Here is a 27610-nt window from a genome sequence, read left to right on the forward strand (position 1 = left end):
AGAGATATTCTGGCCAACATCTGGTCAAAAAAAGGAAGCATTCTAGACATGGATGTACAGTGATCTTATGATCAAATCAGAATGAACTGCAGGCTGAAAAGCCTCAGGGATCAACCTGGGAAATACCACGAAGGCTCATCCCAGACGCATACAGAGTATACACATGCTGAACAGTACAATACCCCCTCATTACTTTCATGAGGATGACAACTAATTTTCTAGAAGGATTTGTGTTGCTTCTCCTATGCTCCCACTTAGTGAACAGCTGAAAAAAGGAAGGAGGGAGAATCCCATGCTTGTGGGAAGTCAGAGCTCACAAAAGGAAGTCAGTTGTGTCATCAAGAGGAGCATAATAAGTCTGAAGAATGGGAGCTTCGAAATACTACCAAATCCCTGAGCCAGCTGGTCTAGCCTGAGGTTGTCTGAAAGAATTCAAGCAATTCCAAAGGTAGCTCTTCTGATATACCACAATCTTAAATAGTAATAATGAAGTGATGCCAGACACAGTATATGCATCTCCTGCTGGTGCTGAAACATGAAACTAAAGACCTTCTTCTGGATCAATGACTTTTGCTGCCTTTCTTTGGCTTCATTAGAGGTGAATGACAGAGCTGCTACTAACAGCAGAAATTGTGCAAAGCTTCACGAATTTTTTTCCTTAACACTGATAAAATGCAGTAGATCCTAAAAAGTCAGCTTTCTGCCTTCACTCATCAGTTGGAAATCATCATTGTTTGGGAAAAACATCTTTCATTTCACAGCTCTGTTTGAACATTAAGTTCACACTGCCTGACTTAAGACATTGCCTTTTTGTCAAGCAAAACTGCAGCAAAAAGTTAAACTATATTTGGCAATTAGCAAGACTGTAAGAATTGGGAGATTCAGACAGTCAATAAAACATTCTTAAACCAATGTTTTCTCATCACATTTTTACCAAAAAAAGAAAAAAAAAGCTTAACAGATCAAGTGGGTAATCCACATGCATTGCTTCTTTCAAAGGTGGGAGACTATGGTGATGATGGAAATGATCTGATCATCCTATCCTTGACAACAGGTGCCCCATTCCCCTTCTGAAAAAGCAAAACAGTTTTGGAAACATCCAGAAACACCAATTTTTTTTCCAAAAAAATTTCCATTTTTTAATTCCTTACTACATTTAGAACTCCTTTTTTAAATTGCAGCATCCTCTAACAGTTTCTGAGAACAAGATATACATTAGAATCTCAGTACTTCCAGAATTTACTCTTCCAATTCAGCCTTTAGGATCCATTAGATATGGATCCTCAGAGAAGCACAAAGTATTAGCTGAAAATTCTACCTTAGAGAGAAGCACATCTGCAGTGATATCAACAGCCAAAAGGTGGCTTTTATCAACAGATAAGAGGTGAATTAGGAAGAAAGATTAGAGAATTAGCTCATATGACAAGAATTTTTATGGAATATTCACACAGAGAATGTAGCCAGAATGTTCTTGTGTGGAATCTGAAGATCAGGAAAGAAAATATACTAGATATTAACTTTGAACAAAGGTGTCTATCCGATGCAGGGATTTTTCTTACCTTCAAATTTCAATTTAGTTCTTGCACAATGATAAAGGGCAGGAAAAATACTCAGTTTCTCTTCTTTATACCATACACTGATTTATATATTTCTGTTGTTACTCTCACTTGTTTGCTCTTTAAGTCATAATCTTTTGTTCTCTCAGAATCAAGGATTTTACAAGTCTCTAAATATGTTGTGTTTATCCAAAACTCTCTCTAGTCTGTTCCATAGTTTCTGAGAAGATATTATCACATGACCAATTTTGCTCCCACCCATCATTTATATCTTTATTTGTTTCTCTTACAACCTTAAAAATATTTCAGAACAGTTGCTCTGCATTGGAACAATAGCTATAACCCTATTTTCTGTACTCAGTTAATGACATTAAAGAACTAGCTCTTGAGAGTGAAACAAAATAATCATTCATTATATTAATGAATAAAAATTACAGTAACCACAATCTTCAAAATTTAAATTTACAATAGCTAGCACCACATTGCTACCTTAATTGATTTAAAAATAATGACAAAATAGTTGGAGTGGTTTTTAATTTGCTGCTCTTGCATGCAGTATGATTTATCTTAGGATTTAAAACTGTACTTAATTGCATAATAAGTGACGGCAATATGCGCAACAAGTTTTTATTAATATCACTGCCTGTCATACTTCATATTGAAAACAATCTACATTGGCTCACCTATAAATTGAACTTGCAACACAGGCCTACTTCACACTAAGTAGCACATTAGTATTCCACACAGACTGTAATTGCCCTTCTACTGCTTTTATAATACTCATGTTTTGAAATGCTCTCCTTGCATTTATATTAAAAGCATTTGAGAAGACAGTCATTGAGTGATGGGAATAATTTTGTAGGAACACAGGAACATTTTTAGATTTATTTTGACTTTGTGCATGTCTGAAAGTATTTCTTTGCTATTTGTTTTTAAAGAGAAATTAACTGTTTCATGTACAGTGATTACTCCAGTAACTGCAGTGTTCACTACAGAGACAATCAAGCTCAAAATTGTTTTAGAGAGATATACCATGATAGTAACATGATTAGAGCATACTGACACAGATGATTAAGAGACTCATGCAAATTCATAATCTGTTTTAAGAATGAATGGATGTTAACATGGTTCAAAGGCAAATGAAAAAGGAGAAAATGCAATACAAATACAAAATACAAATTATCTATAAGAAAATTACCACAACACAATACTTAAGGATAGTTTTGGTGAGAAACTGTGAAATAGAAAGATTGGGTGTCCTGGTTTAGAATGGTATTCTCCAATTTAGTGATCCCACTGAAACCATGCTGCCACTTGCTCCCCAGGTACCCCTCCCCTTTGGAGGGCTGGAGTGGAGAACTGGAGGCACAAACGCTAAAGATCATGGGTTGAGATAAGAGCAATTTACTGGAAATAGCAAGGAGATAAGAAAATACTAATGACAGAATGGACAAGAAAAAGGGGAACATCACCACATAACTGCTCCCTCCCCACACCCTGGCTATAGGAGGGAATCCCTTTCTCCTCAGAAGACATGCCCTTCCTCTTGCCCCTGGCAATGACGTGAGGTGGGATAGAATAACCTCCTACTCCTGTCGTGGCTGGGATCGGGACACTGAAAAATGTAATGTGTCTAACAGGAGACATCCTGTGCTGCTAACTCACGTTGTCCAAGTGCTGTGGAAGGCGACACAATGACATAAGTGTTTTTCCTATTTATTCCCAGACTGGTTTCACTGTTCTTATTGATCAAATGTGTATGTTATGTAAGTGGTATGGTAAAGAATATAGCAAGCTGTGAAGAACAGCACAATCTGTTAGCCTAAGTCAGCAAGTAGGCTGTACAAATCTATCTCTTTGCAAAAAAGTAATTCTTTGTAAGAAATGAGACATCAGGAGCACTTCTATGTACTGATTTCATTTTAAAGGACAAATCTCCTTCCCATTTCCAACTTGAAACAAATGGTTGAGGTGCTTCACTATGGAAACCACTTAGGGTTTGCAAACTGCAATACTGCAGGTGAGATGCACAGAAAAACAAAATCTAAGATGAACCCTTTTCTCTAACAAACAGTTCAAAGAATACCTGTTGGGGTTTTAAAATCAAAATGATGTCTCATGATGTTTCCTGATGTCTCATTTTCTTACAAATATGAATATTTTCTAAAAATTAAATGAACAGCAGTTTGGCTTCCAAAAGTAGTCAATCAAAAGTATGAAGTTCTAAAACTAAAAAAATCAAGTCTTAAAGCAAACTGTATAGTGAAATAGTAGGGAAAAATTATTAATAATCCAAAGCTGAGAGAGTTGCAAAAAGATTTGAGAAAGACAGCAAGAACTGGCTGACAGCAAAAAGCCAAGCACACTTTGAGCAGTGCACCCTAAATAGGAAAACACATCTACTGCTCAGTCTCAAATATTATGTACAAGCAGGCCCACAAATTAAGCACCAGAAACAGTTAGGTGGTAAGAAGTCAGCTACTTTTAGAATTTACAACAGACACAACTTGGTTGTGTATTATGTGCAGCATCTCCTTAAGTTTGTGACAGGCTTTATTGTTTCTATTTTTGTGTGTGTATCAGACTGCAGAAGGCTGAAATTTTACACACTCCATAGAATTAAAAAAAAGTAAAAAAAAACCCCTTTCTTACTTAGAAATCAATTCTCAAAGGCTTTCTTTTTGCTGTACTCATATCTTATGACATAAGACATAACCTTCTTAATTTGAAATTAATATCCATTCATTTGTATTTTTACAGCGCTGCCCTTGAAGAGTTGGAAAGAATAGGTAAAACCAAACTAAATGAACAAATTCAGATTTTTCTGAACAAATATTTTTACTTAAAGTTCTTACAGCAAAGAATCACCAAAAAAAAACCCAAAAAACAACAAAACAGAGAAGTAATTCTGCCTCTATTAAGAAAGGATTCCAAGTTCTTAATGAAAGAAAGAATCACAAAGTATCTGAAAGTATTAAATCATGTTTATGAAGTTTTTATATAGCCTGACTTTTAAGTCAAGAAAGGACCAAACAGACCACACTGCTTGATCTGAAAATTCCCAAAAAGTGAATTTAATTGTCTTTCAGAAATATCTTAAAGATGACAAACTACAGAAGTCAATGTTTTTCCATGTAAGTTGCTGGTGCAACAGCTGAATCTTCCAAGTACCAACACTGGAAAAGGAAAAGTGTGCTCATGTAAAAGTGACTTATTAAAAGAAAATGTGAAAGCACTGATAAAACATTAAATAATCTATATGTAGGAAGTAGAACAGGTGGCAATGAATGGAACTGAAGGTAAGGTCAATATTGTCATGCAAGCAATTGATGAAAGAAGCTAAAAGGTTTTTTTACTCTATCATTAAGTGCTAGAGTAAAAAACCCTGTCCAACTGAACAACCAAACAAACAAAACAACCACAAAACAACAACAAAAAAAAAACTCAACAAAAAAGCCCCCAAACAAACACCCCCACCAAAAAAACCCAAAAGGAAAAACTTTAATTGATATTAGGAGTAAAAGTAAAGCTACAGACAAAAAGAAAGATACCCTACTAAAGGTAAGTAGGAAAGTAAGTAGTTATGAAAAAAATCCAAACCAGAAATAGTCCAGAATGGTTTCTGCTCTCCAATCCTGAAGTGGAAGAAGAAAAATATATTTCTATTCCATATGATAGTGTGGATGGAACTAAAAAACTGGGGATATGAAAAATGATCTGCCACAACCCAAGACTTCATTAGAACATGCTCTCAAATTCCTCTCAGAGCACCTTTGCAGTATTTCTCACAATGAATATATGCCAAAACCCATATTAAAACATCAACTTTGTACATTAATTCTAGATAACTGCTTGGAAGATCTGTTTCAACAGAATAATGCGTTTGCCAAAAAGACAGTGGAGCCTGTTTGCTAGGGAATTTCCTTTATTCTAGTACAGTTATGAATTGACTGAAACACAATTCTGGCTCCACATTCACACTGAATGTTATGAAAATACAAATTTTCTAGTGTAAAAAGTGTTGTGTTCAATACAAACATAGCATTTCATGGTTTGGACTGCAAATAAAGAATATCAAAGGAAGGAGACCTTTCTTCAACCCCAGAAAGTTCTTGGCACTAACAGATATTTGATTAAATTACGAAAACATATTTTTACTTCTACATAGTTAATTAATTTTAGAATAGCATGAAGAAATGGAAAAATAAAATTTATTATTATGGCTAATCATTTCAGGGACTGTAATTATTTCTCAAACAGTATTTGTAAGATGCCAATTTATTTTAAGTATCACAGTTCACTGCTTATGCTCCTGGATACAATTGGCAACTAACATAACCATCTATGTTTTATTTATTAGCTTAGCAGACAGATGTGCACTTACTGAATTTCACATTAATTGCTAATATTTCCCTATAGCAACAAAGCCCTGAAGCCTTGTTAGAAATATGTCAACGAAAAGTGGAGGTCTGTTTCTGAGTTTGTTTTTTACATGCAAATGCTTTTACACTTAAATATTCAGACCTTGGGGAAAAAAAAATCTCTTTCCAATGATAGAAACAACTATGATTGGATAACAGAATTGTCCCTTGCTGCTCCTGTAGACCCTCAACATACCATAAGGGCAAGTAAATCAATATGCCTCAATTTCAATATAATTAAATCCATAAAAATCTACAGGCTGGGCTGTCAACTTAGTTTCATAACTACACCAATAGCTTCAAAATTTCTCTAATTCTTTGTATTTCACGTGATGCATTTGACTAAAAATCCTGTGTCTTTTAAATTCCTACTGGAGAAACAGGTTTCTTAGGAATAAGCTGGTATTTTAGACTCTTGGCTTTAGATTTTTTTATTACTTTTTTAAAGCCTTTGGAATTTGGAACTTAGCATAGGGAGGTAATTTACAAGTAAGATATTACTGTTAAAATGGCTACAGGCATGGTATCTTTGTCAGTGAAATTCCAGAAGTCTGTCTCCTGCTGAGTCAATTGCAATTAAAAATAAAGGTACCTTGCGCACAGATTACAACAAAATTTGCCATATTTATTTTAGTCCGATTCCTGTATGTGCAGAAATTCTTTGGGAGCCATCACTTCTGCACACATGAACTGCACTCAGTTGCTCACAGAGAACTGAAATCTGCAAATGAATACTGATTAAGGTGGAAAAATAAAGTCACATTCTTTCCTAACACTGAACTGCTTATTTGAAGAAATAGTGGTCATGAGTAATGCATCTTTAAAGACAAAACAACCAGCAAAAAATTGACCTCTTTTGGCTGGAGAGGTGGTGGTGCTACATGTAGAGTTAAAAACAATGCTGCATGCTGCTATTCTGACAGAATTTCTCATACCTGCAACAGTCACAGTGAAGTGTCTAAAGCTGCCAGCAAAGATATTTAAAAAGCCCTGCATTGGTTCCTATGCCTTCACTTTTCAGGCAGGAGAATCAATCAGGAAGCAGCTTGGGATGATGAAAGATGTGCCAGGGTGCCAAGTCAGCAAATGATCCTTTGGCTCTATAGGCAGAACTGCTGCTCTCTGGCTTGGCAGCAGCTCTCCAGGGTGCTGTCCCACAGGACTGGAGACTGATGGGCTACCAGGGGCACATGGAAAAGCAGGAGCCCTCCCAGTTACTTCCCCTGCCACAGAAAGAACAGCTTTGCCATGGCAACTGTGCTATGAACTCTTCTATGTTTAGTACATCTTATTTTGGATATATCTTTATGGGGGTTGGGTTAAAACCAAAAAATTTCTTTCCCCATTCCTACAGTATTAAGAATCAATAACACTGAATTACTGGAGCAATTTCAAATACTCTTTTCTTTGTATCCTGGTAGCCCCTCAAAATCTCTACTTAATTTCTTCTTTGATTATCTTACACTACAGTTTAAGACTGTTCAAATGAGCAGTAAGAGAAGGAAAATGTGGATGGCATGAAAGCAATCATAAAGTAGTACAGATATCTTAGACTACTAAGATTTCTTTTCTCTTTAAACCAGACATTAGTTTTTGATACTGAATACATATTACTGTAACTGATGCTTGCTTACAGGAATCATAGCAAAAGTGGAGGATACAAAGTTTGAAAATGCAGTTAGAATACTTCAGGTTTGCTAAATGTGTTACACTTTGTGCATGAGGAGACAGAGGAGACAATCATGTTTCAGAGCATCAGGTAGAAGAGAAGAGACAACCAGGGCAGACATCACTGATAAGTACAGGTAGCATTAGGTAAGAGTTTGTTCCATAAACAACAAAAATGATGAAGCCATGCCTTACATAGAGCCATAATAAAAATCAGTGATATAAATTAAGGACTATGTGAAGAAGAAGAAGAAGAAGCAAGAATTTTAAAACACTAGGAAGCATTTATAGAATCCTTCTATATAGGATTCTATATAGATTCTAAATAGAAGAAAAGGAAACTCCATTATACTTACAGGAAAAAATTCTCAATTCTTGTCTTAAATATTATTAATTCTAAGTTAATTCTATTATTTCAACAGAGCCCAAACTCAGCAAGTACATAATGTTAGCATAGTATAAATGCAAAAATTTAATGTAATTTGACTGTAAAATGGAGTCCTCTAGTGATTGCAACAGGCTCTGGATCTGGTCTTTAAATTTTGAATTTAGTAGTATTCAGAATTACTATTGGGCCATGAGTTCTAGGAAAGATTTAGTTTCCCCTAGATGGATTTCTTCCTCAAACAAATATTTTAATAAATAGATAATACATAGCAAAACAAAATAGTATTTAGTCAGTACTCCTGATTTGAGTTGATTCAACATAAACCTGGTTGGAAAATTGCTTACAGTTCATACATAATTTCTCTAACTTATTATGCAATTATATTTTATATATTGCCCTATATAACTTTATGCAGCTGTAATACTATTTCAGCATATTCTATCAATCTTGATTAGGGATTTTTCTTGGGTTTTGCTTTGTTTTTTCTTTTAATTAGCTGTTACTTAATTTTAGGCAATAAAATTCAGGATAGAGAGCCAAAACTCATAAACTATTATTAAAGAATGAGGCAAATAATAATTGTAAACAATAAATAGAATCAAAAACAGCTTTCAGATTTGATGTATTAACACATTCTTAATTCAGCATCTGGAAAAATCTGGGTAGAAAGGTGTTTGGACTAAATGACTCCTTCTGACCTCAGAATCCATGAATCAATAATATAATTTAACTTTCAAATGAATTTAAAATATTTTGTAAGGAAGTTAAAAAGTAGGTCCTGAAATTGAAATGTATGCTAAAATACATTTTGAAGAACAGCTCTTATGATAAATAGACATATTCAAACATGAGAAAAAAGGTTCTTGAGTATTATTTTGTCATTAGCATAAAACAACCCAGAACAGCTGAAATTCTTTGAAATGCTATTGAAGTGAACACAGCTGTAATCTACTCGTTACTCAGATCCTTACATGTAACTGTGCACAACTCTCTGAGGTCTCCATCAGTGGTGCAGGCCAGTCTTCAACTATATTTTTTTTCCCCCCAGTTCCAAGCCCTCTCTTACGCTTACTATTTCCTCCATCTTTAGAGATAAATTGTATTATACACAGGTGTTACAGTGAATATTGACTATTACCAGGGACATCAGAAGTAATCTCTCTGAGAAACACAGAATTCACAGGACTCCAAATATGAAATCCCCAAAAGGCTTCCTCTGATGCAAACCAGTCACTTCTGTGCAAAAATTACCTGTTTAACATGCCTGCCAGGACACATCTAATCTACATCGTGAATTTTTATTACTGCCTGAAGAAGAAAGTTTAACCTCCTGCAATTTGAAATCCTGACTGTGGGATGTGTTAGTAGTTTTCTAATATGAGTCAAATTTTGTAAATTTTCTGTAAAGCCTCTTTCCTGACCGACTAGCATTAAGTATTACACCCTTATTATACCAATCTACCCAAAACTAGCATTCACACTCTTAGTTAGAACAGTGTTTCAATTTCTTCTAGAACTCAGAAGCAGGGGAAATCGGCAGTGTAGTTCTGCCTCCTTTTTCCCCCTTTGTGAGAATTTTGACCATAATTATTAATTTTAATATAATATATAAATAGGCATTTAAGAGCTCAGATATATGGCTGAAAGGGTGCTGAAGTGTTTAATCCCACCCCTCACCCAGAGAGAGGTTCCTGTATACCTAGGGCACTTCCAAAAGATGCTCATCATGAATGTATTTCAGTACTTCAGTGAGTTTGACATCCAACCTTAATCACAGAGTACATTTCTTCTTGTTCACACCAGTACACAAAAGGATTACTCCTTGTATAACAACTTTTCATGTTCTGGGAGGCAATTACAACTTCTTTTCCCCCTCAGTCCTCTCTTTTTCCAGATTACTTTATGGAAACTAACATTTTGTCGACAATATCTCTGAACACATCAAATATGCACACAAAGAATCCCATGAAGATTACTTAGAAAAGATGGAAATGCCCTATTCTATGATTTATGGTATTTTTAAATAGATGCAAAACTTTAAAAACAAACCCAAACCACAAACTAACCAATAATAATTGTTTTTAGTGATTATAATTTATTTTTGGCATTTTGAGCAACTCTTTCTCATATATCATAAGTTGCCTAGTTATACGCTAGCACAATTATAATGAATACTACATTACAATTATAATGACTATTAGTCCTCATCACAAAACACCTTTTACTGCTTGGCCTATTTAACAACACTATCTGTAGAAAACAGAGGAATTTTGAGAAATATATTAATAATTTTTCCATTATTTCACAAGTTACACTTTAAAGGTGATTAGTTACGCTGTATAGCAAATAAAAAAATTATCCCATAAAAAAGATAATTCTGTAAGCAGTTTAATTCCCACGTGACTCTCTAAAGTCATTAGGGGAGCAGAAACTGTCTTCCTTTTTGTTAATCTGAAATCATGTACAGGGAGAATCTCAGCAGCCTTACGCTTTCCCTGGAAGTTAACTTCCTCTACTTTTTCTACAGTGGTATCTACACTCTAGAGAAACAGATGGGTTTAGAAAGAGCTGTCTTTTGCATAATAATTAATTTTTAATAACCCATGACCATGGAAGACTGTATCATGAATAACCCACAGACTGGAATTGACTTCTACATTACAAAAACATAGGTATGAACTTCTAATTAATTAAATTCAGACACTCAAATTTAAGTAGATTCTTCTTCCAAGCTAAGCAGAGTTGAGCAGTTCTTGAGCAACCACCATGCAGAATAAAGTAGCATGACACATTCCAAAAGTTGGCCAAAGCATTCACTAGCAGAATCATGAAACGTAGAAGAAATTAAGGTCTGTGATTCAGACAATGTTCTTTAATATTGCAAATAATTCTTGTTTATTTTATATAGGTTCTTAAAGTACTACTAGCTCCCTGCTTTTACTAGGAATGGCAGTTTTAAATCCATATAATGGCACTACAATCCTAATTTGTTTCTTTTATGCCTACAGGTGTTTGGCTGTGATTTGGTTTTTTTGGTTTGTTTTTCTTTTTGAAAAGGGTTCTTGCTTCTGTTACTATAGAGAATGGATAATGCTCAGTTAGAAGAAATGTTATTCAGTATTTTTTCTGTTCTTCTTACATGCATGGGCATGAAATGTGTAGTATTCAGTCTCTTCTGAAGACAGAATTAAAACTTTCTTCTTTTTATGACAATCATTGCTATAATCCCACACATACCACAAATATACTTACTTCATAAATGCTTTTAGAGTGAGGTAATGCTTTTCTACTTTTAAGAAAGAATCTTTTCAATCTAGCTGCTAGTGCATTCATGGCTGTCTAGGACATGAGTTTACAATGCCTGCTATTACACAGAAATGCATAAATTCAAAGCAAAGCCCATGCTGGCTTCTGTGAAAACTGTGGACACTTAGGTCTTCCTCCTCACAGACAAAAATGGTCTGAGAAAGAAAAAAAAGTTTCAGTCTGAATGGTAAACATTTTCCAAAATTTACAAACAGAAAAAAAACCTCTAATGATAGAAAACACTATCATTTACCTGATCTACAATGTGGGCGAATTTTACTGTGTGAGAATTGATTATTTTGTCTTGCTTCTGAGAGAGAAAAGTATTCTTTTCACATTATATCTGAAAATTTATTCTGTTTTCAGCAGATGGTACAATAATGTCTTTCAACAATACAGCATTTATCTGACAAAAGCACAACCCACTAGTCTAATTTTGCTATCAATATTGGAAATACTAACTGGAATTATACACCATTTACTTTTGAGAAAAACATACCTATTATCTAGAATTACTTCTTATTTTCAGTGAGAAAGAGTTTTCAAGCTTAAAAGTGCCTTGCCCTCTTCAGCCCCAAACTTCTGGGGTTACCTCCTCCTGGCTACTCTGGAGCTAAGAGTCTGTGAAAGACATACAAGGTTTGGTATGTAATCAGGTTTGAGAAGTTAAAGGAAGGTAATTGTGTTGGGGTTTAGGTGGCTGGAAGGGAGGTGTGGTAACATCAAAGACCTAGCAGTAGCACAATAGCAGCAGACAATGAGGATATCTAGATGGATACAAAAGGGAGGTTAATCACAGTGAAGGATCACCATGCTGATAACTCCTGCTCCTGGCAAACACTGCTCTAGATGTAATTTGAGTTCTCAGTAATCCTTGGTCATTTACCTGTTCCCTCTTCATGACCTAAACAGCAGCACCCCCAGAAGCAAAAGAAAAATCTATGTTCTCTGACATGAGTGGACAAAAAGAAAGTTTTATCAAGCTTATCATATAAGCTGCATGCTTCCCAACTAAACTATCCAGGTGAAAAACAAAATAGCTCCTAAAAGATCCAAGTACTCCAGTTTCTAGATAAATAATTTTGCTAGCTTGCTCAAGTTATTCAACACCCTTCTTAAAATCAGGCAAGTTCTAAATTAAACAGAGAGAGAAGCTAATGTGTTGCTTTCCTTGAAACTTCTTCCTTCATTAAAACAATTTAAAAATAACAAGAGAAAAATATATGGAAGATACTTAAATATAATTAGTTCTAGCTGTTATTCAAGGTCCCTCTGAAATATCTTTCAGCCCTAGAAGGCTAAGGGCTAATTTAGCGGTTATGTGCTATCCTCCGGGTTTCTTAGGTGCATGAAGGCTGTTCTACAGGATGTTTGAGGAAAATTAGGAGTTTCAGAGCATGCCTCAATATTCACCTTATGTTTTCATAAACTGATAATTATACCTTCACTAATTTGTAAATCCTAGAGGGTTACTGAAGTTCCTATAAACTTTCCTGAACAGTATTTCTACCTCCTTCGTAGGTAGAAAAATGATTTGTCTCTACATGACTTAACATCTTTTCTTCTAGGAACTCAACTAATTTGCAACTATAATCTCACTTCTAGAAAATTTATCAAACACCGTAGGTTTAGAGATGACACAACAGCACAAGTGATGGACACACTAGAGGATTGTGCTACCATTCAGAATGATCTCAAAAGGCTGGAGAAACTGCCGAAAGAAATCCTGAGTTGCTGCAAATAGAAGTGCAAAAAATGTTTTGAGCAGGTTGTCATACTAGATAATTTCCAGATGTTGTTTCCAACTTTTTCCATTCCATACTTCAACAATCATTCAATGAATTTACTCTGTTTAAGCTAATCAACAGGACTGAATTATAGGTAAAATAATCAAATTGTGTAGGAAGATGGTTAACTTATTCAGTTACTCTTAACCAAGTTTTTTTATAACTTATGACAATAAGCAGAAATACTGCTTAAATTTTTAACTCTATTACTCCATTCTCTCATATTTATCATACACAATTCACTATAGTACTCTGTATAAAATGTTGTAGCTAGGCTAAGTAAAAGATCTTTGATTAAATGATAAGGCTCCATAAAGCATTCTTGAAAACTGCAAGTTCAGCTGGAAATTTAATAATCTGAAAACTCAAGAGGCACTAGTACTAACTTTTAAAGATAGAATTAATTATAAAGATGAAACAGAGCCCAAATGATCTTGTTTCAAGACAATACACCCAGAGGTTTAATTGGGCTTTGCCAATTCAATTCCAGGAATGACAGATGCCAAGAAATACAAAACGTACAAGTTACATCTTCAAAGTCTGCACTATAATCATGCAACCTGTCATTATCTATGAGAAAGGAGAAAGAAACATATATTTTTCTTCTATTTTTCTCATTTTTCTGCTCTATGCATTTGACTTCTCCCTATGTGAATTGCTATTGCAATCAAGTGAAAATAATCCTTTCTTAAATAATAGGAAGCTAAACTGGAGTGGATTCAAGGAGATTATTTTCTAAAACTGATTTTAATTCTGTAATGTTGGTGCTACATGCATTTCAAATGTATACTTTAGCAGAAAAGGAATATTTCTACAGGACATGCAACACAAATTGTGCTGCCATAAATTTTTCTATAATATGGTATGTGTGCAAGTGTGCATTGACAATTGTGGTTCAACTCAGCAGAGGTACCTGGTTACCTGCCTTTCATACAAGTTCAAGACTGCAACCAGCAATGTCTTAATCCTCAATCTAATCAAGCCATATAAATCATACATCCTGACTGAGAACACTTCAGCTTCTCTTTCGGGAGCACCTCCAACTTCAGCAAAACATCCTCTGCTGTGCAAATGCTGGACATCCAAGCCTTACATGAATCCAGCAACTCACATAATTAATACACAGATCTAAACACACTTAGCTGCTGCTCTCTTTCTCTCTTACCACAAACCTAGTCCAGTGTCCCATTCCCATATCTCTAAAGTCCCTATGAGTCCCAATAAACTCATTCTGACACTTACTCAGGTTCACCAATTCATTAGCTGCATTGAATCAGTTGTGGACTGAGGCTACATCATCAGTGCCTACCTAAAACTGAACTCTCAGATCCCTAAGTCCTCAGCACAACAAACTTAAATCTATCTCTGATACCTTCTATAAAGATGTTCAGCTTTAGATCAACCCACTCTATCTCCCTTAATTAAATGTACACCAGAAACGCTGTCAATGTAGCAAAGAATAGGAGTTGCTGCTGACAGAGTTGTGGAACCCACTTTTCCCTCTGGGCACAGAATTAGTCATGGTTTGCTGTCTTGCCAGATCAAGGCTTACCCAGCCAGGCATAGTGCTGTCACCCAACATATATAGTAAGTTTAAAATATGCTATGGAACCAGATTTCATCTTCCACATGTCTCAGCCGTGCAAACCATAATTTCAATCTTAGCTACAAAGCAAACTCTATGCAGCTAATACTTTTTGTCCCTGATATAAACCTACTCTGTTAATAAGTTCTGCATCAGTTAAATCCATGAGAGACAAATTCTGCTTGTTTCAGAGCCAAACTTGGGACAGCAGCTCCTTCTGACTATGGTGGCATCACTTCAACATTTTAGAAAGCACCAAACAAACATCAGTTAATCTTCCTGGTCTTTAAAGTAGTGATGGCTGTGCATAAGCTCTAAAGGTAGATAAATACTGCTCTAAATGAATTTTTAGCAAAACCAAATGGAACCAAGAAAGGAGGTTCCAACAGGGCAAGCTGGTGTTCTAAGTCATTATGTACAGATCTGTCAGACATGTTTAGAAAGACAAGTGTGTGCAAAGCTAAGACATCCAAGATATGGATGTGTCCTGTAAAATGAAAAGAATGTTTTGAAAGAAAGATGGAGTTATGAGTTTACACTAGTATCCTCTATAATTCCAGTTTCCACTCACATTTTATTATATTTATCTAAAGTCTTAGAAAGAGTTTTAATTATAAGCTGTAGTTACTCTTTAAACAAAAAATCATTTTATCAGTGATTCCCCATTAGAAATTCTAGGACTACAACTCTTTATTTTTCCATTTTATGAAGATGTGAAATACTAAAGCAGCAAACAGACTGCAAAGCCACTGACACAGGAACTGTGCATTTATATCATATCTTAAAAAAGCATTTAGTGAATCTGTGTTAAAAACATGCATAATGAGGATGTTAAACAATTCTCCAAAATCAAAAGCCAAAGGTAAATCAGTAACAAAATATGTTACCTTTCCTGGAAATTGAACTTTTAAGAGCACATATGGTGTATATATATATGCTATTCACATAGACAACTGCAATACCCAAAAAGCATTAAGGAAGCAGTGCTCAATTTTCTGTAACATCATTCCATTTTGCAAATCATTGTCTGTAAGCAGGAATGTTCAATAAGGAAGGGAGCCTAATGGGAACATTAAAGCTATCTATTTGAAGACACAGGTTTAAGTAAAAATCAAATGATCTTCCAGACTAGCAGGTTTACCACACATGGCACAAAAATCTGACATTTTGTCCTTATTCCTGTTCTGCTTTCAGGCATGTAAAAGAACTAAATGAGCTGCAAAGAAAGCAATAGAAAAAGGACAGTATTAGCAGTGAGAATAAGGAAGTAAAAGCAGCATCAACCCACATTTTAAAGAAGATGTAATGAAAGCTTATTTGAACAGAAATTCAAATAGGCAATTTCATTTAATTTATAATCATGTTATTTTTGGTTTTATTGGGTTTTGGCTTATGGGATTTTTAGGGGCTTTTTTTTTTCTTTTGGTTGGTTTTGAGGTTTTTTTTTGTTTGTTTGTTTGGGGTTTTTTTTGTTTGTTTGTTTGTGGGTTTTTTTTGTTTGGGTTTTTTGTTGGGGTTTTTTTGGGGTTTTTTACGCCTGAATTTTGTGCACTGTTTGAAACAAGATTTCCAGAAATAATACTTAGTAACATTTTGAGATATAATATATTTTGGTATTTTTAATTAAGCATTTTTCCTTTTCCAGTATTATATTTCCATGAATGACATGATTCACCAATATTAAGAGTAATAATACCCTAGCCGACAGTTCTCATGCAATCGATATTTGCCGCTTCTGTTCCCAAACACATCTGAGGCTTTCTGATTACATGTCATCCTCAATTTTGCCAAGCACCTAAGTGTAGTCAAAGCTCTGCTACCTTTTAGTTCTGTAGGAACACTTCTAAACTCCTTTCTCCTTAATGGTATCATTTCAAGATAATATGAGAGGGAAGAGAACACTGCATGAACCATTTGTCATTTTCCAGCTCTGTCTGACTGTAAGTGTCTTAAAATCTAATCTGTAATAGGGGATGACATATGCAGCAAAAGCAAGTATACACTTCAAAGGTGTATGGCACTCTTTTGGCATATACCAAGTCTTGACTGACTCTCTCATTCCTGCCTTTCAGGGAAGGCATTTACATATTCCCAAAACTGTATCTCCACACAAGGTACATAAGAAATAATGCAGATCTACTAATTATTCTATCCATTCATTATTTCCTCTGTTAGCAGTAGCATCAGCAGTTGAATGGAATAAAAATTACATTACATTTACTCAGAGCACTATTTTGCAGCATCTTTAGGAATTCACAATTTGAAATACGCTACAATCTCTGCTTACAAGCATAACAAGGAAAGAAATTACATCTTAGACAGGATGAACAGATGTCCAGATGCAAGTTAAATTATTTTCATAAGGTCTACATAACACCAGACTCTTTTTTTTAGCTAGGTGAAGTATTATTAATCTTATGCATCAGCAAAAGTCAACAGTAGAAATTATAAAAAGCCAAATATACTTGGTAGCCATTTTAGTATCTCAAACAACAGCAGACTGCAAAAGGTATTTAGCTTCTCTAGCTGCATAATATTCTCAGTTGTTTTTTCCTATTAACTATTCTAGCCATTTTCTATCATAGAGAAAAAAAGCATAGCTTTTTTTTCTAATGCATAGGAAACCCTTATTGCAATGTATATAAACTTATGTTTGAAGAGATTAGACATACTGCATAAATGAAGTAAACTTCTTGGAAAGAGGAGCTTGTCTGAAGAATTCTCTACATCACATCAGACACACTTGTCTTTGGAATAAAGCATGTGGTGGGTACCACACCTGCCCAGAGCAACCATTGGATACAGAATGGATACATGGAGAAAGGCTTATGAAGACAACCTCTGACATTAATAGCTCAGTTCTCAGCACTTTAAACCTTTTGATCATCTAGCTGAACCTAGCTACAGGAAAACTCCATTTTCCCTGATGAACTGATTACCAACTGAGCTAGTCCAACTTGACATTCATAAAGCCTCTAATTTGCAGGCCAGCTAGGAAAAAAAAAAAGGCTCTACAGCCACAGGAATATTTCAGCCCTTCATTTGCTTCCATATAGAGCTGCTCCTGTGCAGTTTGACATTCCAGTGACAAGCCTGTTAGCTACACAGCGGTGAATAGCAATGAAAATCTCGGGAAATACTCAAAATCATAGTGCTTCTGTGCTCCCCTTTGTTCTCTTTCTGCCTCAATACACTGCCTGCATAGACTGCTGGTTTTACAGGTCTGCCTGTCCAGAGGCACATGCATCAGACACACCACGGCTGAATACATCTTACAAGAAGCTCCAATCCCCACATCCTGTACAATCCATCATCATCAGTCACCAGTTGCAGACACTAATAGAATTCAAATGTATGATAACGAAGTTAACTTATTAATTACAGTAACTAAAATATAACTTTTTCCAAACATCTAATAACATTACTCACATAAGTGTGTCAGTGTACAGACAGAAGTAGGCTTTGCATGACTACCTGTTACAATGTTCTGCGGGATCAGGTCTTTGCTCCAATATCTCTTGCCCAGATCATCCAAAAAAGACATTTTTGTAGAGATATTATGGGATTTTTGTCCCTTAACTTTGGAATTTTTAACATAAGTATCTGCACTTCAAGTTATCAACTTAAATGTCCTTTCTCATAGCCAGAAGAAAGAAGCAAACAAGTCTGGGACCAATTATCATAATTATGTAAGAGAACACAGGTTGGACAAGAAGTGACTTTTCCCCTCCCTTGACTACAATGGAAAGTTAAAGTAAGAATGTCAGATGGAAGTATCATACACATCTGAATTCAAGTGAGACAAATCCCACCTTATGTCTAACTCCTTTGGCTCTTTTGAGTCAAAGCTGTTTTGTTGTAATGAGCCCGATTCTCAAGAATTTTTGTAACATTCAACAAAGCCTTGCGTGACTATCTATCTTCACGTTGCCAAATGTTTAGCTAATCTTAGCTGCTTGTTTGACTTTTAAAAGAAGCAGACAGCAAGGTCTACTACATACACCTAAACTAAAGAAGAAATCTCGCCCTTTATATCCTCTGTCATTGACTTCAGGTGAGAAGTCAGCACCCACATCTGAATTTGGACTTAATGCTTACATATAATATTGAGAATTACATATTCTTTAGTGCTTTGATTACAAAACCCCACAAAAACAGCTATACAGCGTACTGCTTTGGTGATAAAACAATTTTAAATTTTCAAAAAAATAAAAATGGTATCTAGAGAGTAATGTGATAAAACTTGGGTAATGCTACCCCAGCTATGCATCAGCAACTACTGAATAACAGAGCTTCCCAAAACCTCATAGTATGTCTTTCTTTCCTATTTCAAAATATATTTTCTGGTTTCTAATTTTCTTTTTCAGAATTCTTGGAATTAATACTGGAGGGGTTAGAAATGAGCAGTAAATCCAGTAAACCACTATGTGCTTTCCATTTCTGGCCTTCCGTCTTTGAAAGTTATCATAAAGGCAAATCTGCTATCATGAGAGGAGCTCAACATGTGAAAATTAATCCATCTTCCACAGTACTTGAAATCTTTGATTCAGAAATCTTAGTATCTTACACCTCTATCTGTTCTGCAGTAGAAATCCAGTTCAGGATCAGAAAATTTCTATTTCATAGTAACTTAAGGTTCAATTACAGTATTCTTATAAATTTTATTTATGAAGCATGAAAGCTTCCTATTATACATAAAACTCAAAAGACCATATGCAACATCTGTAAAAATAAAGAGATCCAACTGAGTTTATATTAATATGCTTTTGCCTAGAATTCAGCATGCTGGTGTTGGCAAAGCACTTAAGTATGGGCTTTACTTTGAGCCCATGATGAAGTACCTAAATGAATTAAAGCAAACTACTAACTTGCTTAAGAGTTTAGTAACATAAAAATCATCTTAACTGTGTGGAAAATCAGGATGACTATACTGTTTTACATGCTCCTTAATTATTTTTAATTTCCATATTAATATGTGGAAATATTGTATACAAAATTTTATGATACATGAATTTGACATTAATTTGCCTATTGTAAGATTAAAGGATTTAACCAATTAGACAACAATATAAAAATATTTAGAGTAATCCCTGTGCTTTTCTCTTGTAGTTTATTAGAAACACTCTCCAATACACAACCTAATTTTTTAATTTGTAAAGCACGGGGCACAGATAGCACTTTGGAAATGTGGGTCATAGACTGATAAGCTTGTTCCAAGACGACACAGTTACAAACTCTCTAAAATCAGTCAGAATTTGAAATTAAAATATGTTCAATATTTATCAAAGATGTATACACAAACCTGCAAGGGGTTGAGCTGAGCACACTTCCTACTGCAGACATGATGGAATATAAAGTTGCATATTCTTGAATTCATGCATTTGGCAAACTACTTGGAACTTAGCTCAAGTCTTAATGAGGAAATTAAAACAGAAATGTTGAGCTATCTAGATGATTAATTTAGAAAAATTAAAAGGAAAGTTCTTTTTATTCCAAGTCACTGTTGAAAACCATATTCAATTAAAAAAATATTACTATAAAAAATAAAAAGACTTTTTTGGATGAATAAGCTATTTTTTTCAATTTCTGTTTTCCATCAAATGTTCAAAAGTTAATTGCAAACTAACCTGGATACAAGCCTTAGGTAATTCTTTATTTCTCTTATGTGCCAACAACAATAAAACTAACTAATAATGAAGCAAAACAAACCTCATGTATTTCCACACTTCTAATCATAACTAAAATAAGGAATCTCTAATTTGATTGTTTTAAATGGGAGATACTCTTTGCAATTAACAGTGGTTTTGCTTTAGTAACAAAACACAATTAGAATACTTGTCAGCTAATGAAGTTTGATTATACGAAGTATTATCTTTCTCCAAACTCTAATTTAAGTATTTATGAAGAGGTTTTGTTTTAAAGCTGGGGGTTTTTATTTCAACCTGATACTGTATCATTAGATTTGATTATAAAGCAAGAAAAAATACTTTAATCCTTTTTAGAATCATATCTACCAGAAGTCATGTTACACAAATTCAGAAACATTTGGAACCAGGTCCATAAATCAGGCCATCAGAATTGAGTCCTATTGTGATCTATTTCCAGAATATTATCACATACAGAATATATGAGGGTTTTTAAATGAACACAATACATCTATTAGGACTAAGTGAAAGAATGCATGAACTTTAAAAACACTGACTTCATCACAAGCTAAGCAAACCAAAACTTCAGTTACTTGCCCTACATGTACTGCAGCTTTTCAAATTCCTACAGTGTCAGATACAGATTGACAGATGCCAGCTCCTGAGGCTTCACCAAATTTGAAAGCAATAAAAATAATTACAGTATGGCAAGGTTAAGCAGTTCCATAGTAAATAACTCAGCAAAGCACAATGCTCAGTATGAGCTGGACATCACTGTGGAGAACTGAAAGGTTCTGCGCTGCCACTGGCAAAACTCTGAAAAGAAAGATTACTAATTCTGTTAAACAGCTGAGATTTAATAATGTTAAAAATGAACAGCTACTTTAAACTTAAAAAAACAATTATTGTTTTTAATTATTCTCTTCTCTATCCTTACAATTGTCAAAAGTCTGTTGATTTTTGGTTGCCACCAATAAATCTTGTATGCTAACAGTAACCTAAAATAAGGCACAGCTCATTGTCTTATTCTTTCAAAACTGGCATTTTCAGAATATAATTCAAACATACTAGAAATCTGGGTTGGCAATTACATATTCTTTCTCCAACAGTCCAACTTACTACTACATCATACCCTAGAGAGAAAAAGATAAGACTGCTTGAGCAATACTTAAGCCTTTTGTTAAATTAGACCACTGCAAAATAAATCTATGGTGAATGTTTTTGATATGTATCAATGAGTTTATTTTCCACCAAATAAAAAGTTTTTAGGATAGTGTAAAATCAAGTTGCAATCCCAAGTGAAGCTGAACATTTTTGCATAAAATACACACCAACACATACAAATGCATGAAAAATCTGTGAAACCCCTATTTAGTGCATATATCTTTTTTTCAAATGTTAAATGAACATCTATTGTCTCTCTCTTTCCTCTATAGTTTACTGGAAATAATTTAAGTTAAGAATAAATTTTACCAGAAATTCTATTCCGCTATTTATCTCCTACTCATTGTAACAAACTAAGTATGTGCTGGACAACTTTTGCATCAGGAAAATTAATAATTTGAACTAATAATAATAATGTGAAACATGACATCTAATTCTGAAATAAAATAAAGCAGATGACTTTCCAGTTTTACACGAGCTAGGGAGAGAATACCAAAGTTATATTGTCTGTTTAGCTGAATACCAAAGTTGTATTGCCTGCACAGTCAACAATTTACACATTGTACTAAATCTTCTAACTCATTATTTTAAGTATTTTGCAAATTATATAGTATGATCTAAAAACCTATACAGTCTATTTATTATCCAGTCTGATAATTTTACCTTTCTGTATAGAATTTTCTCTTACTTTATGCCTCTCTTTTTGAATTTGCTGTTTAAGGTAGCTCTAGCATTTTCTGGGTTAATAAATCTGAATGATGATTTTCTTTAAATTTTAAGAAACAAATAAATACAGCCAAAACACTGCCCAACACCACTTTCTGGGCTTTCTTGAAAAAAAAGATGACAGTACCTGGTGAGCCTGTACCAACTGCTCAGCAAACTGACGGACTCCCGACAGGAGAAGGGATATTAAAGAATTTCTTAGTATGTTGTTCCTTCCTAGCAAACCCAGCGTTTGTGATACAGAATGCAGTGCCTGAAACTAAAGAGAAATAACAGTAAATTTAATCTTTCAAAATGCATCTCAGTCTTTTTTTATCCCAAACGATTACTTTAAGTAGAAATGGGATTTACATATTAAAATGTTAAAGGAAAAAGTTCAGTTCAAAATTCTATTGATTACAGACTATGAGATCTATGAGAAATCGACATCCATCCTCACAAGAATAACACTATAGGAAACTGTCACAGGAACAAACTCCTCCAAAAGTGTGAACTCCCCAGGACACTGCTTTTCAGGATTAGATGTCACCATACCCATCTCCTCACATAGCAAATTGGTGACTACTCTGCACATACAGTTCTTCTGCTTTTCATAGATAGACAAATAAATGAACAAATTCTTTGAAATTCAAACATGCAAGCTGAGAGCTGTACTAGGGTGTCGTCAATATAGTTATCAGGAAAAAACTGATCAAATGCTAACTGCTAGAAGAGACACTATGTATCTGTATGTATTTTCAAATTCAAATAATTCATTTTCATATTGTTCTTTAACAATGCATTTTTCCTGAACCACAAGAGGAGTGATATAGACTTACATGAGAATTATGTTAGTAATTTTTTGCCACAGTTTCTTCTACTAAAAAAAAAATAAAATAAAATACTGTTTTCTTTGTTTCCTGAAATTGAAATAAATAGCTATTATGTAATGAAGCATACTTCTCTACAAAGTACACAAGATTTTTCTATATGTAAACATACTGGAGTTATTTCAAAGGAAAAAGAAGACACATTAATTACAATTATTATAACTTGTGTTTTTATATAAATACGTATCCCCTATAACATTAATATTCAGTAACTCTTTGTAAATGAGTATTTTGACTGACAAATTTCTTACACAAATCCATATGCCTAAGAATAACTATGATGTCTGAACCACTCAAAAGAGACTACTGCATCCTAATAACAATCTAGATTATACCTCCAGCCAACTCACATGTGTATACAGATGCAGACAAATATATATCTATATATATATATAGATATATACACACATATATATGAATAAAAATACTTGCCCACCATTTACAAGTTTGAATCCTGCTGGAAAACTTTTTCAAACACACAAAAGGCAGGAAGGTGTTCCAGGAGCAGTCAGCATGACTTTATTTAGGGGAAGCATTTACCTCGACTTTACCATGGTTTTCAACATGGCCTCCAGTAAAATTGTCACTGACCAAATTTTGGGCTAGGCAAGTGGACAATGAGGTGACTGAAATCTTTTGCTGTAAAACCCATTAATTAGGCAACTTCGCATTTACAGTTCTTGCTTGGCTGCCTGATCAGCAGGTGATGCAATGTCTATTTCCCAGCCTCTTCCAGCTGGTAAAGAGTTGGATCAGCTTGGTTATCATCTGCCCAACATGAGACTTGTATGCACAGTCCAATCCAACTTTAATAAAACTTTGCTCTCAATCATCTCACTTCTGCATGTAATCCCAAAAGAAGTATCAAAAGAAATCTACAAAAGAGATACAAGTCTCAAGTTCAGAACCAAATCTTCATGCAGAGATATAAAGTAAACTCTTCCTATTAAAAAGAATTCATAAATTGTACACATACAGCTTTGAAAACCTGTGTAATTAAAATTATTCATTAACATATACACCAAAGAGTCTATAAATATGAAATGTGAATGAAGATGTGATAAAAATAGGTTTCTGAATAATGAAAATTATATAAAGGGATAATGAAATGCATGCACCTACCTATGCTTTGAGGCTATATGAACTAAAATGAGACGTTCATATACTAGAAATATATACCCTTCCAAGCAAAACAATGACTCCTTGTTCTAAAAATAAGGTAGAAATTAGCATTTTGAAAGCATATTCCACAGTATCTACTAGAAACAAGCTTGCAACACCTGGATAGTTCTGCCTTGACAGCACCTATGTTCCCAAGGCTACAACTGCTTCAACTCAAGGTTGAAGCACATTTTTCAGTAAATTAACCATTCATTTTTAATTCTTTTAATAAATTAAGGAGGGATACAAATTTTACAGTTCTATATTTTCAGAACATAACAACATTGAGTATACTTGCTAATTTGCCTTTGGTGAGCAAGGAAACTAGGCAATCCAGAACAGTTTTTCAAGGTAACCTCTCCAAAAGATCACAGTAAAACATAAATATTGTTCTTGTTTAAGGTCTCTTCTATTTGCTTACATAATTTTTTGTTAGATAATGCAGCAATGATATTTTTGGTGCAATTATTAATGCTAGCAGCTGAGATTTAACTAAAATAGAATCTTTCACAAAATTTCCAATCTTTTATGGTTTGGCAAGAGTTGCCATTTTCTATTTGGAATTTCTGAAGACTAGATAACAAGGGACCTTGAAATTTAAAGACTCAGCCTCTACTAAGAGAAGTAAGTAGGTATTTTGTATTTTGTAATGATGCCACTTAGGGTACTTGAGATATTGAGTATCAATGGCACTGAAAAATGCCACTGGTGAATTTATTAATACTTAATAAATATTCTTCTTAAATGTAACCTTATAATAAAATATTTCCCAGTTACATGCTATAGAAAATATATTGTAATTATCTTTAATAAATATTAATACTGATTTTTTACATCCCACTGATTTATTAAAGAGCATAGGTTTTACATTGTATCTTGGTGGACCTCTTATGTTCCTATAAGACTATTTTAAGAAAATAAGAGACAACAAAGCAGGTTAAAAGAATGCTCATAGACTGTGTGGATTAAATGTGCACAGAACAAATTAACACATAAGCAATGCAGCATATAAGCAATGAATCTGCAAATAGCAAACAAAAGTAAGACCTTGTTGTACAGCAATGCTCGTGTACTGCTAATTTTACTCTGGAAACATTCAAACAAAAAAATCTAATAGTGTATAGTTTCATTAAAGATAAAAGCATATATTCACTGCTCCAATCTTTCCAATGTTAAAAAGGAACACAAATCTTTTAATCCCTTTGGCTTGTTTAATGTTGTAGATGAAATAAAACCAATGCATTTCAGGAATCCTCAGGTAAAAGCAGTTAGAAAACTGGATTGTAAAAAATATACCATTAGAAACAGGAAGTAATGGAGCCTGGTTCACTGTTCGGGTCCTGCATCACCTCTTCCTAGCCCTCCTCCCACATCCCAGGTTCTACTGTCTTCCCATGTTACTCAGGATGCAGAGCAAGAGAGGGCAATGCTGTGCCAGCAGCTGGAAGGATGCATGCATTGTCAACCTGGCTGTTGCTGAAATGAATATATAATGTCAATGTTCAGCTTATCTCAGGCATACTAACTGGGTCCTCCTTCACCCAGCTACAGATTTTAAAGCCTACTTGAAGGTATTATTGACCTTTCACTTCTTTCCAAGTGATTTCAAGCTGGATATCAAAATTTACTTGCAGAGGAAATGACTGATAACCAAAGCAGACAGCACACACACTGTAAGCCCTGTTCCCCAGGAAACAGCATAAAAAACTTTAAAAAATAGTTTCTTAGAACTCATTTATCAGCATGTTAGATTTTATTTAATAGAAAAGATCTAAAATTTCTGAGTTTAATTCCTTCATGAGTTACATGATTCACTACACCATGCAGCTGTGTCAACTGCACCTTACTTTCTGTTTTTCTGTTTACAGTTTTTGTCCCAAGTAACAGCTCTCTTTCCTAATAAACTGACATATTTGGCAATACAGGATGGGCAAATAATTATTGCAGGAATCCTCAAATTGTGAAGTCTTACAAACAAAACTATTTTCATCTTTGATTTCACACTACCCTTACCCATTTAGTCCAACCTGACTTCCACTCCTAATCATCTTTGCCAGTTGAAAACCTCACTTTTATACAAAGAACATTAGCACCCCTTTTCTTATCTTCACATTGCTTCCTTTGTTAATTGATGCTTCTCATGGATCTCTCTCTTCCTGTTTATTTGCCAGTATTTCTTTCATCAGTCTCGAAAATTTATACATATTATTTCAACTCTTTTCTCTGTAGACCACATTTCCAGCCCTTACTCTGCCCTTACGCCTTCACAGAATCATACAATCATGGAATGTAAAGGTTTGAAGGGCCCGTAAAGATCATCTACTCCCAACCCTCTTGCCATGGGCAGAGACTCTCCCACTAGACCTTATCCAGCATGACCTTGAACAGTGGCAGGCCTGGCACCTCCACAACTTCTAAGGGCAACCTGTTTCAGCATCTTACTGCTCTCACAGTAGAGAATTTCTTCTTAATACTTGGGCTAAATTTCCCCTCTTTCATAATCTTGTTCATGCTTTTCTCCACTCTGCTCAACCTAATGTTCTCCAGTAGAACCATCAGTTGGCTCCACTGCTGCGGGCTGTCATTGTCAGGCTTGTCCCTGGCATGCTGTGGGGTGATATGCAAAGATTAGAGCCATGGGGTGCTAGTGAGGATCCTCTGCTGCTGATTCAGAAATTTGCTAGCTGCACTGAAGCACACTTGCAGTCTTAGGGAGATGAGCCAGCGACTCCTGAGGTAACAGAAGCCAACAGGGGAACACCAGGGAGGCAAACATATCAAAGGAATTTATGGGTGTTCCTCTAGGAAGGTGACATTGCTGACATCTCAGCTGAGGTGCCTTTACACCAGTGCACACAGCATGGGCAAAAACTGGAGGAGCTGGAAGCCACTGTGCTGCTAGAAAGCTACAACCTTGTTGCCATTACTAAAGCTCAGCTGAAAAAATCCCATGACTGGAGCACGATTATTGAAGGCTAAAGAGTGTTCAGAATAGACAGGGGAGGAAGGAGAAGTGGAGAGATTGCTTTCTGCCTCAAGAACTGGATTGAGTGAGGAGACTTGTCTTAGAAGAACAACCACAAGCAGCTTGAAAGCCTGTAGGCAGGAATCAGAGACTGAGGCAACAAAGGGAACCTTGTGACTGGGGTTTACTACATGCCCCTGATCAAGGAGAGCCTATTGACTAAGTCTTTTTGCAAGAAGCATTAAGCTCACAGGCTCTTGTCCTGATGGGGAGCTTCAGCCCACTCAGCATCTGCTGGACAAGCTAACTTTGTTCTGTGTTTCTTCCATAATTGTAGCTTTAGTGTATGATCTGCATCAGCTGAAGCTA

At 34.9% G+C, this 27610-nt stretch overlaps 1 protein-coding gene across 6 annotated transcripts in view; it reads right to left on the minus strand.

The window, feature by feature from the left end:
• The window catches only part of MEI4 (meiotic double-stranded break formation protein 4), a 132638-nt gene that overhangs the window by 18651 nt on the left and 86377 nt on the right, over positions 1–27610 (minus strand). For 4 of the 6 annotated variants that reach the window (XM_054514425.1, XM_036381102.1, XM_054514426.1 and 1 more), the window contains one exon: positions 22374–22505. The exons of 1 other annotated variant lie outside the window; for it this stretch is intronic. In XM_054514425.1, coding sequence (XP_054370400.1) covers positions 22374–22505 — 132 coding nt within the window. Of the gene's footprint in view, positions 1–22373; positions 22506–23557; positions 23991–27610 lie in introns of those variants that run through there. One more of the 6 variants, XM_054514428.1, reaches the window with a different exon arrangement.

Source organism: Molothrus ater, chromosome 3 (assembly GCF_012460135.2).
Source record: "Molothrus ater isolate BHLD 08-10-18 breed brown headed cowbird chromosome 3, BPBGC_Mater_1.1, whole genome shotgun sequence".
Lineage (NCBI taxonomy): Eukaryota > Metazoa > Chordata > Aves > Passeriformes > Icteridae > Molothrus > Molothrus ater.